The sequence below is a fragment of the Coregonus lavaretus genome, assembly GCF_964263955.1.
Source record: "Coregonus lavaretus genome assembly, chromosome: 11".
Lineage (NCBI taxonomy): Eukaryota > Metazoa > Chordata > Actinopteri > Salmoniformes > Salmonidae > Coregonus > Coregonus lavaretus.
The window spans coordinates 45,504,432-45,516,540 of NC_139998.1; the positions used below are offsets into that span (position 1 = coordinate 45,504,432).

The following is a 12,109-nucleotide window of genomic DNA, read 5'->3' on the forward strand; positions in this document are numbered from 1 at the left end:
TATTAATAAAGTCATGTTTCTTGGACACGCTGCGCCTTGGTCATACTTAGACGACATAGACGACCGTGACAGAAAAACCCACCATAATAGGACCAAGCAGCGTGTCAAGCGGCAACAGGACCCTGCTCCTAAGGATTCATGGACATGGGGGGAGATACTGGCTGGAAAGGGTCCTTGGGCACAACCGGGAGAATATCGCCGCCCTCGTGAAGAGCTGGAGGCAGCTAAAGCCGAGAGGAGGCGGTATGAGGAGGCAGCACGGAGTCAAGGCTGGAAGCCCGTGGGTACCACCCAAAAATTTCTTGGGGGGGAGCTTAAAGGGAGTGTGGCGAAGTCAGGTAGGAGACCTGCGCCTACTCCCTGGACTTACCGTGGAGAGCGAGAGTACGGGCAGACACCGTGTTACGCAGTAGAGCGCATGGTGTCTCCTGTACGCAGGCATAGCCCGGTTCGGTACATTCCAGCTCCACGTATCGGCCGGGTTAGAGTGAGCGTTGAGCCAGATGTCATGAAGCCGGCCCAACGCATCCGGCTACCAGTGCGTCTTCTCGGGCCGGCGTACATGGCACCAGCCTTACGCATGGTGTTCCCGGTTCGCCCACATAGGCCGGTGCGGGTTATTCCACCTCCCCGTACTGGTCGGGCGACGGGGAGCATCAACCCGGGTAAGGTTGGGCAGGCTCAGTGCTCAAGGGGGCCAGTAAGCCTGCACGGTCCGGTATTTCCGGCGCCACCTCCCCGCTCCAGCCCAGTACCACCAGTGCCTACACCACGCACCAAGCCTCCTGTGTGTTCCCCGAGTCCTGTGCGTCCTGTTGCTGCTCTCCGCACTAGGCCTTATGTGCGTCCCCAGGGTCCAGCATGCCCTGTTCCTTCTCCCCGCACTAGGCTTTATGTGCGTTCCCAGGGTCCAGCATGCCCTGTTGCTTCTCCCCGCACTAGCTCTGAGATGCGTGTCCTCAGCCCGGTACCTCCAGTTCCGGCACCACGCACCAGGCCTACGGTGCGCCTCAGACGGCCAGAGTCTGCCGTCTGCCCAACGGGGCCTGAACTGCCCGTCTGCCCAAAGGCGCTTGAACTGGCCGTCTGGACTGAGCCTGCAAAGCCGCCCGTCTGCCATGAGCCTTCAGAGCCGTCCGCCAGACCGGAGCCGCTAGAGCCTTCCACCAGACAGGATCAGCCAGAGCCTTCCGCCAGACAGGATCAGCCAGAGTCTTCCGCCAGCCATGAGCAGCCAGATCCGTCAGCCGGCCATGAGCAGCCAGATCCGTCAGCCAGCCATGAGCAGCCAGATCCTTCAGCCAGCCATGAGCAGCCAGATCCGTCGGCCAGCCATGAGCAGCCAGATCCGTCAGCCAGCCATGAGCAGCCAGATCCTTCAGCCAGCCATGAGCCGTCCAGCCAGGATCCGCCAGAGCCAGCCAGCCAGGATCCGCCATTGAGTCCGGTGCTGTCCCTTAGCCCGGTGCTGCCCCTTATCCTGGTGCTGCCCCTTAGTCCGGTACTGCCCCTTAGTCCGGTGCTGCCCTTTAGTCCGGTGCCGCCCCTTAATCCAGTGGGGTTTAGTTGGGGGGTGGTCATGTGGAGGAGGCTACGGAAGCAGATAGTGACTAAGGTGGGGTGGGGACCACGACCAGGGCCAGAACCGCCACCGTGGACAGACGCCCACCCAGACCCTCCCCTAGACTGTATGCTGGTGCGCCCGGAGTTCGCACCTTTAGGGGGGGGTACTGTGACACTCTGGCTCCGGGACTTTTGTATTTGAGCCAGGGTGTATTTTGTTATGTTGGGTTTGGGTGTATTTCTAGGTTTGCCTTTCTGTTGGGTTCATTTCTAGGTTTGGTCTATGACTCCCAATCGGAGGTAACGAGTGTCAGCTGTCGGCTCGTTATCTCTGATTGGGAGCCATATTTAATCTGAATGTTTTCCTGTGGGAATTGTGGGTTTTTGTTCCGTTTCGGTCAGTGTACCGTGGACTTCATTGAGTCGTCTTTTGTTTTGTAGTTCGATAACGTTTATTAATAAAGTCATGTTTCTTGGACACGCTGCGTCTTGGTCATACTTAGACGACATAGACGACCGTGACACCTCCTCTCTTTCATGTTGACGAAACGGTCTATGACTCTGTCATACAGTACATGCTATTATTTTTTGTTGTCCTAGGCTACCTGCCTAAAATGCTTGCTCACTAGCCTGACTTCCTTTCATGGGCAACATTAGCTAGCCTTCTACATCTAGCTACATATTGAACTTCCATCCTCCTCAGGGGCACAATGTATGACTTTATGGTTGGATCAGAATCGTCGTTATAATCATTGGCCAGTACGGAGAATTAAGTAAAACCACAAGTCCAAATCCCTATCTCCATCCATGGCTAATGTAGGAAAGGACCAATTTTAGCTAGCTAGCCATCGGAAGACAACAACACAACGAGATGCAACAATTGTTTCTGTCAATGACGTATTTCTCTTGATGCGATGTGATAGGAGTGAAGCCAAATCCAAACTGGCTTCCCTTGACACTTTTTTTTTGGTACGCCAGGACCATTCACAGTTGAGCTCACTCAGGTTTAGCTCAATGCTGTTTGGCTATTATTTTTACTTTTTTTGATCATTGGAGGCCAAATGCTCGCTGGCTTCCCTTGCATTCAATGCAACAATGTCATACTCTTTATGACCAGACAGCATCAGATACACATACAGAGACAGAGGGGCGCTGTTTCGCTCGCTTGGATGCTTTCTGGTCTGGTCCGTAGACTATACAGAGTCAGACCTATTTTAAGAGGCCAGCTTCTCTGACAGATTACAGACATGCTTCTGTATCAGGTGATAAATTGTGTATACAATAGAATATGTCATGTCATCTTATTACATTAATTTGCATTAAAAGATGGCTTGATGTCTGACAGGACGGTTATTGCTTGAAATACTATTTAAACAAAATGTCACCTTTTTATAGCTTGATCATGTTTGACAGAAGAATACCTTACATCATCTTATAAAATGAACATTAAAAAGCACCAAAACATTTTTATGTAATGTGGACCTCTTCTGGTATATCTGCTTAGTACAAAATGTAACAGTGTCACATGTTATGTAAATATATGTTTATTTTTTACATGAAAATAGATACATGAATATACAAGGCATAGACAGTTAGTGCAAACTTGGCACTATTTTGGCATGAAGATTGAGAAGGCTACTACTCCGGTCTCCTTTTCAACTAATTTATCACCTGATTTACTTAAAAGGCACATATCAATAGGTGATCCATTTGTTCTCTATTGTTACTGCAAGCAAGGGGGGATGCCCATTACATCAGAGGGCAGACCAACCCCTTGAATGGCCTACTCCATGAAGTTTGCACGTGTCTAAAAAACACTATTTTGCTCAAAACATATTTTTTTACCCTTAAGTGTGTGTACATTACAGTATTTATATGTGAGATATTGTTTTTGAACAGGAAAACTTCAAAAATAGCTGGAGTGTGCCTTTAAAAGGGGGAGGGGAACTAAAACTAAACACAGTCAATGAGTGCAAATAAATGTGAGGTCTGCTTTACTGTATCATAGAAAAATAGATGCTGCAGACCTTGACCTAGTCAGAAATGTTGCAAATGCAGATTATTGGCGTATATAATAACGGTTTATGGCATTTATGGTAAAATAATATTATATTAACAATACAAATAAATGAATGATGTATGCCATGATATAAATACATATATTTATGTAGACAGTGACAGTATTCCAGTGGAGCTTTTTCAATGCTCATGTCCAGTTATGTTTATTTTTCCATTTTGGTGGCCCATCACTCCGCAGCAGGCCATGTCTTTTGAGGACTAGTGGGGCTTCGAGTCTTGGTCGTCCCCTGAAATAAATATACCAATGTTTTCAGACTGATAGCAGTAAAACAGGGCAAAAATCACAATGAACAGTAATAAACTGGAGGAAAAAATACATGGTGCTTTATAGAATATGCTCTATGGGTCACTACTGCTACACATGTCAAGACAGGATCTTTCAACTAGCAGCAAACATACCACACCCAAACTAAACATTGGAGTGTAGCCGAGGCGCTAAAATTACACACTTCAAATAGTAGTGACATTACGCATGATACAGATATATTGTGAGTGTGACCCATACTGGATTCAAGGCCTAACTGTCTGTTTGTCATATAAAAAAAAGGCAGGCCCCTCTCCCGCCAGACCAGAGTCTGGGGAACTCACAGCTGTCTGGGCTTTGGCGTAGTTCATGTGGGCGTAAAGCAGTACAGCTGTGTCATTGTGAGAAGCCTCCAGGGCGATGGACAGAGCATTACTGCCATCCTAGAGAGGGAGGAAGACGAAAGGGAGAGCAGGCTTAGCTATAAACCCTCTGAGGCGGGATACACATATAACTCCTGCCCCTTCATAGCCTCAACACACAGTTTAGGAAGAATAATAAACTATATGCAAGAACGTAATTACAAATAATTTGTAGACTACAAATTGACTTCAAAATATCTATGGCAAGACCTGAAAATGGTTGTCTAGCAATGATCAACAACCAATTTGACAGAGCTTGAAGAATTTTGAAAATAATAAATGGGCAAATGTTGCACAATCCATGTGTGGAAAGCTCTTAGAGACTTAACCAGAAAGACTCCAAAGGTGCTTCTACAAAGTATTGAGGGGTGTGAATACTTTGATATTTCTGTATTTAATTTCCTAACATTTCTAAAAACATGTTTTCACTTTGTCATTATGAGGTATTGTGTGTAGATGGGTGAGAAAAAAACATATATTTAATCCATTTTGAATTCAGGCTGTAACAACAAAATGAGGATTACGTCAAGGGGTATGAATACTTTCTGATTAGATAAGTATTCAACCCCCTGAGTCAATACATGTTAGAATCACCTTTGGCAGCGATTACAGCTGTGTCCTTCTAGGTAAGTCACTAAGAGCTTGGCACACCTGGATTGTACAATATTTGCACATTATTATTTTTTTTATTTTTCAAGCTCTGTCAAGTTGGTTGTTGATCATTGCTAGAAAGCCATTTTCAAGTCTTGCCATAGATTTTCAAGCCAATTTATGTCAGAACTGTAACTAGGCCACTCAGGAACATTCAGTGTCAGCTTGGTAAGCAACTCCAGTGTATATTTGGGCCTTGTGTTTTAGGTTATTGTCCTGCTGAAAGGTGAATTTGTCTCCCAGTGCCTATTGGAAAGCAGACAAAAACAGAATTTCCTCTAGGATTCTGCCTGTGCTTAGCTCTATTCCATTAATTTTTATCAACAAAAAAAACTCCCTAGTCCTTGCCGATGACAAGCATATTCATAACATGATGCAGCCACCACCATACTTGAAAATATGAAGAGTGGTACTCAGTGACGTGTTGAGTTGAATTTGCCCAAACATAACACTTTGTATTCAGGACAAAGTTAATTTTTTGCAGTTTTACTTTAGTGCCTAATTGCAAACAGGATGCATGTTTTGGAATATTTTTTTATTCTGTACAGGCTTTCTTCTTTTCACTCTGTCTTTTAAGGTAGTTTTGTGGAGTAACTACAATGTTGTTGATCCATCCTCAGTTTACTCCTATCACAGCCACTCTGTAACTGTTTTAAAATCACCATTGGCCTCATGGTGAAATCCCTAAGCGGTTTCCTTCCTCTCTGACAACTGAGTTAGGAAGGATACCTGTATCTTTGTAGTGACTGGGTGTATTGATACACCATCCAAAGTGTAATTAATAACTTCACCATGCTCAAAGGGATATTCAATGTCTGATTTTTTTACTTTTACCCATTGGAAAACCTCCCTGGTCTTTGTGGTTGAATCTGTGTTTTAAATTCACTGCTCAACTGAGGGACCTTACAGATAATTTTATGGGAGGGATACAGAGAAGAGGTAGTCATTCAAAAATCTGGTTAAACACTATTATTGCACACAGAGTGAGTCCATGCAACTTATTTAGTGAACTTATTTAGGCTTACCATTACAAAGGGGTTAAATACTTATTGACTCAAGACATTTCTGCTTTTCATTTTTAATTAATTTGTAAACATTTCTAAAAACATAATTCCACTTTCACATTATGGTGTCTGTAGGCCAGTGACACAACATCTACATTTAATTAAGGTTGTAACATATTTTTTGGGGGGGAAAAGTCAAGGGGTGTGAATACTTTCAGAAGGCACTGTATACAATATATACAGTGGGGAAAAAAAGTATTTAGTCAGCCACCAATTGTGCAAGTTCTCCCACTTAAAAAGATGAGAGAGGCCTGTAATTTTCATCATAGGTACACGTCAACTATGACAGACAAATTGAGATTTTTTTTCTCCAGAAAATCACATTGTAGGATTTTTAATGAATTTATTTGCAAATTATGGTGGAAAATAAGTATTTGGTCACCTACAAACAAGCAAGATTTCTGGCTCTCACAGACCTGTAACTTCTTCTTTCAGAGGCTCCTCTGTCCTCCACTCGTTACCTGTATTAATGGCACCTGTTTGAACTTGTTATCAGTATAAAAGACACCTGTCCACAACCTCAAATAGTCACACTCCAAACTCCACTATGGTCAAGACCAAAGAGCTGTCAAAGGACACCAGAAAAAATTGTAGACCTGCACCAGGCTGGGAAGACTGAATCTGCAATAGGTAAGCAGCTTGGTTTGAAGAAATCAACTGTGGGAGCAATTATTAGGAAATGGAAGACATACAAGACCACTGATAATCTCCCTCGATCTGGGGCTCCACGCAAGATCTCACCCCGTGGGGTCAAAATGATCACAAGAACGGTGAGCAAAAATCCCAGAACCACACGGGGGGACCTAGTGAATGACCTGCAGAGAGCTGGGACCAAAGTAACAAAGCCTACCATCAGTAACACACTATGCCGCCAGGGACTCAAATCCTGCAGTGCCAGACGTGTCCCCCTGCTTAAGCCAGTACATGTCCAGGCCCGTCTGAAGATTGCTAGAGTGCATTTGGATGATCCAGAAGAGATTGGGAGAATGTCATATGGTCAGATGAAACCAAAATATAACTTTTTGGTAAAAACTCAACTCGTCGTGTTTGGAGGACAAAGAATGCGGAGTTGCATCCAAAGAACACCATACCTACTGTGAAGCATGGGGGTGGAAACATCATGCTTTGGGGCTGTTTTTCTGCAAAGGGACAAGGACGACTGATCCGTGTAAAGGAAAGAATGAATGGGGCCATGTATCGTGAGATTTTGAGTGAAAACCTCCTTCCATCAGCAAGGGCATTGAAGATGAAACGTGGCTGGGTCTTTCAGCATGACAATGATCCCAAACACACCACCCGGGCAACGAAGGAGTGGCTTCGTAAGAAGCATTTCAAGGTCCTGGAGTGGCCTAGCCAGTCTCCAGATCTCAACCCCATAGAAAATCTTTGGAGGGAGTTGAAAGTCCGTGTTGCCCAGCGACAGCCCCAAAACATCACTGCTCTAGAGGAGATCTGCATGGAGGAATGGGCCAAAATACCGGCAACAGTGTGTGAAAACCTTGTGAAGACTTACAGAAAACGTTTGACCTGTGTCATTGCCAACAAAGGGTATATAACAAAGTATTGAGAAACTTTTGTTATTGACCAAATACTTATTTTCCACCATAATTTGCAAATAAATTCATTAAAAATCCTACAATGTGACTTTCTGGAAAAAAAAATCTCATTTTGTCTGTCATAGTTGACGTGTACCTATGATGAAAATTACAGGCCTCTCTCATCTTTTTAAGTGGGAGAACTTGCACAATTGGTGGCTGACTAAATACTTTTTTCCCCCACTGTATATATTTTTGTCCTCAGAAAACTTGGGGCGCCAAATAAAATCACCTGTGGGCCAAATTTGGGGAACCCTTGTATACAGTCTGTTTGAGGTGTGGGCACTCTTAAACTGCTGGGCCGGTGTGGGTACAGGCTTTTCTTCTAGGCAGCTAAGCAACACACAAACTAAATGTAGCATTTCAGGCTGGAACCAAACCCTGCATCCATACTGGCCCTTGAGGTTGCCCACCCCTGGTCGGTCTAGGTTACACACCAGCAAACGGTTAACCCACATCTCTGTCTGCCTCCCAGTCCTCAAGAATTAGCTGTATCCAATTGTCACAGGGTTTTAAAAAAACATGTTCCCAAATACTTTCCCAGCCTCTCTCAGTCCAGCTGTGTCCTTCTGAAACCCAATCCATGTGCTGCATGGCTAACTCATTTTGACCCAGATGTTCAAAGTAGTCTGAGAAAAATCTACTGTAAAGTCATACTGTAGAAAACACTTGGTGTACAGATGATAAAATGATTCTGTCTTATTGTAAAAATTTTTTTTTTTTTAAAGTGTTCATACATGTACATTTATTTTACAAATAAGAATGTATTAAAAAAATAATTGTGTATGTGTTTTTGTATTCACTTCTTGGGTGCATCTCAATAATCTAGAGTGGTTTCCTCCCCTGCTCTCCTGTCCTTCATCTGCAACTCTGATGTTAAGACGGGACATACGAAAAAATATGGTTAAAGCCTATCAGAGCACTTGCTTTGACCTGCTTAGTTCTTTCAGTTCAGCGTGAAACGGAAAAGAAGTAGAGGATGAGGAAAGTGGACAGGAAGTGGAAGCCAGGTAAGCGTATCAAGACACACCCTGTGAGTGTACAGGGTAAACAGACAGGTGTACAGGGTAAACAGACAGACAGCAAAGGAACTCACATTGTCCACAATGGAGATGTCACAGCCCGGCTGGTCCAGGAGCAGCGAGACAATCTCGGCGCGGCCATGCTCGCTGGCGCACATGAGCGCTGTGGAGCCCTCGTCATCCTGCACGTTCACGTCAGCCCCGCAGTCCAGCAGCGCCCGTACCATCTCCTGCCGTCCATGGCTAACAGCTAGCATCAGCCCCGTCTGGCCAGCCTAAACACAACGTAGCCCAGTTAGCATAGTGTTAGCGAAATACACATAAGCAGTATTGACAGAGGGGATAGACTGGATGTGAAGTGATTGAGAAGGACTTGCCTGGCTGGCTTTGGCGTTGACGTTGCCCTGACTGAAGAGCTTCCTGACCACCACCATGTCATCCTCCTCTTTGACAGCTGAGAGGGCTGCCAGCATGATAGCAGTGTAGCCTGCCTTGTTCTGCTTATCTACACAACACATGCCTGCACAGAGCACACACACCTTGCTGAAACCCCGGCGGATAGAAACTTCCTGACAATAAATAAATTGCATAACTAATGTGATTTTATGCCTGTAGTTAAACCATAAATAACCAAACTTCTGAAGAGTCATTATAATAGGCCCTCTTCACTAAGGTCATAAACCTTGACCCTAACACAACTTCCCAAAGATTAGTGAACACTCCTCACTCCAACTAACCTGTGTCCAGCAGTAGCCCCACCACTGTGAAGTTGGAGTGGGAGACGCTGTAGTGCAAGGCTGTGTTGCCATTGCCATCGGTCATGTTGACGACGTGGGCCAGCAGGGCAGAGGAGATCTCGGTGAAGGCCATCAGGTAGTCTGAGACACGGGGTGGCTGGGCCAGCTTGGCACTGGAGATGCGGAACCATTCCAGCTGCACAGTGTGAGTGCTGGAGATCTATAGCACAAGACAAGGGGGAAGGAGAGAGGAAGTGGGATAAGATCAAGGATGGAATACCACTACATAAAGGTTACATACTAACATGATTATAAACACTTTAAGTCATGGAGCTTTAAAATATCACTCATAATACTGAGAGGGATCACTTGAGAGACTGTGCGGATTGAAAAAAAAAAAAAACGGAAGTTGCAAAGGAAATGTACGATTTCCAGGATATAATCAAACAGGAATTAAAGAGGCATGCTGAAACCCACCACTTCTTTACTCTTCAGTATTTTGACATCATCATTCAGGTGGTTCTTCAAAATGAGACAAGCCTCACGCATTTTTGCACTCAGCTCAAACCTAGGACAAGGGATTACTGCAATTAGACGTGGAAGTTATCTATGGGGTGGTCCTCTGTAGCTCAGCTGGTAGAGCATGGCGCTTGTAACGCCAAGGTAGTGGGTTCGATCCCCGGGACCACCCATACACAAAAATGTATGCACGCATGACTGTAAGTCGCTTTGGATAAAAGCGTCTGCTAAATGGCATATTATTATTATTATTATTATTATGGGTCGTGACAGACGGGGATCTACCGCTTGTGCAGTTAGCCAATGGATGAGGCTCCTATATAAAGTATTCAACGCATTTTTGTAAACATCTTGGCTATAATTCCTTGTCAATAATATACACATGCATAGCTTCACAGATTATAATGTTGCGAAATAACTTTGACTACAGTAATATTAGGGTTTCATATGTTAATTCAGGCTTGATTTGCTCCCATTATTTCCTAAGCATTTATGCTAACCTTTGCAAATTCAGGCCACCTGTAAGCTACAAACCAAAATAGAGGATTAAAGTTTTACTACCAACAGATACTTTTTTCGAGGAAAGCAAACGTTCAACAAAATATGAAAATTCTGTTAATTATCCCTTTAGAATGATGTTGAATATATATTTACATTTTTTGCAGTGCCTTCAGAAAGTATTCTCAATCCTTGACTTTTTCCAGATTTTGTTGTGTTACAGCCTGAATTTAAAATGTATTCAATGTAGATTTTTTTGCCACAAAATTGTAACAAATTAATTTAAAGTGAAAAGCTGAAATGTCGAGTCAATATGTATTGAACCCCTTTGTTATGGCAAGCCTAAATAAGTTCAGGAGTAAAAATGTGCTTAACAAGCCACATAATAAGTTACATGGACTCACTTTGTGTGCAATAATAGTGTTTAACATGATGTTTGAATCTCTGTACCCCACACATACAATTATCTGTAAGGTCGAGCAATGAATTTCAAACACAGATTCAACCACAAAGACCAGAGAGGTTTTCCAATGCCTCACAAAGAAGGGCACCTATTGGTAGATGGGTAAAAAAAAAACTAAGCAGACATTGAATATCCCTTTGAGCATGGTGAAGTTATTAATTACACTTTGGATGGTGTATCAATACACCCAGTCACCACAAAGATACAGGCGTCCTTCCTAACTCAGTTGCCGGAGAGGAAGGAAACCGCTTAGGGCTTTCACCATGAGGCCAATGGTGACTTTAAAATAGTTACCGAGTTTAATGGCTGTGATAGGAGAAAACTGAAGATAGATCAACAACATTGTATTTACTCCACAATACTAACCTAATTGACAGCGTGAAAATAAGGATGCCTGTACAGAATAACAATATTCCAAAACATGCATCCTGTTTGCAACAAGGCACTAAAGTAATACTGCAAAAAATGTGGCAAAGCAATTAACTTTTTGTCCTGAATACAAAGTGTTTGGGGCATATCCAATGCAACACATTACTGAGTACCACTCTCCATATTTTCAAGCATAGTGGTAGCTGCATCATGATATAGGTATGCTTGTAATCGTTAAGGAGGAAAACCTGGTTCAGTCTGCTTTCCATCAGACACCGGGAGATGAACAGTAGCGGTGCATGGGTAAATTCACCGGGGAAGCCAATCCAGAAAAAAATGCCATATTACAACCTATGTGTTGTGATAATTGAGTTGTTTGCTCTATAACCTGTTAGTTCATATGACACCATGATATATATAGGCCTAAGGCCGAGACAATAAGAAAACACAGTGGCAGAATAAATTCAACCACACATTTGTTTCATTAGAAAACCGGAGAGCAACATCTGCCCGGTGAAGTCAACAAAACAAATTGCATGTAACAGTTACATGACCTACAGCGTGGTCAAGCAAGGTAATGTTTCCGACATTTTTGGACTACTAAACAACTATTGATTTAGAACCATGGAGAGTTACCGAAAGTCGCAAAGAAAACAGGAGCTGCTGCCACTATTCCAGCACCATTTCAACTTCAACATCTAATCACCTATGCTTAGTCTAATACCGTGACAACTAAAAGATACCAAAAACTATTTAGTCCAATCAATGTAAGCTAAATATGATGTGGCTGTCCATGGTATTGATTTGTGTGTGTGTGTGTGTGTGTGTGTGTGTGTGTGTGTGTGTGTGTGTGTGTGTGTAGAATAAAACATGTTGACTCACC

General features: G+C 43.6%; 1 protein-coding gene across 1 annotated transcript in view; it reads right to left on the reverse strand.

The window, feature by feature from the left end:
• Window positions 1–3,091: 3,091 nt before the first annotated feature.
• Window positions 3,092–12,109, reverse strand: part of LOC311136799 (KN motif and ankyrin repeat domain-containing protein 3-like) — a 38,080-nt gene continuing 29,062 nt past the window's right edge. The window contains exons 6-11 of the mRNA XM_084171079.1: window positions 9,855–9,945; window positions 9,378–9,597; window positions 9,018–9,160; window positions 8,715–8,915; window positions 4,231–4,329; window positions 3,092–3,869 (exon numbers count right to left, since the gene is read on the reverse strand). Coding sequence (XP_084027205.1) covers window positions 3,810–3,869; window positions 4,231–4,329; window positions 8,715–8,915; window positions 9,018–9,160; window positions 9,378–9,597; window positions 9,855–9,945 — 814 coding nt within the window. The 3' untranslated portion in view covers window positions 3,092–3,809. The remainder of the gene's footprint in view (window positions 3,870–4,230; window positions 4,330–8,714; window positions 8,916–9,017; window positions 9,161–9,377; window positions 9,598–9,854; window positions 9,946–12,109) is intronic.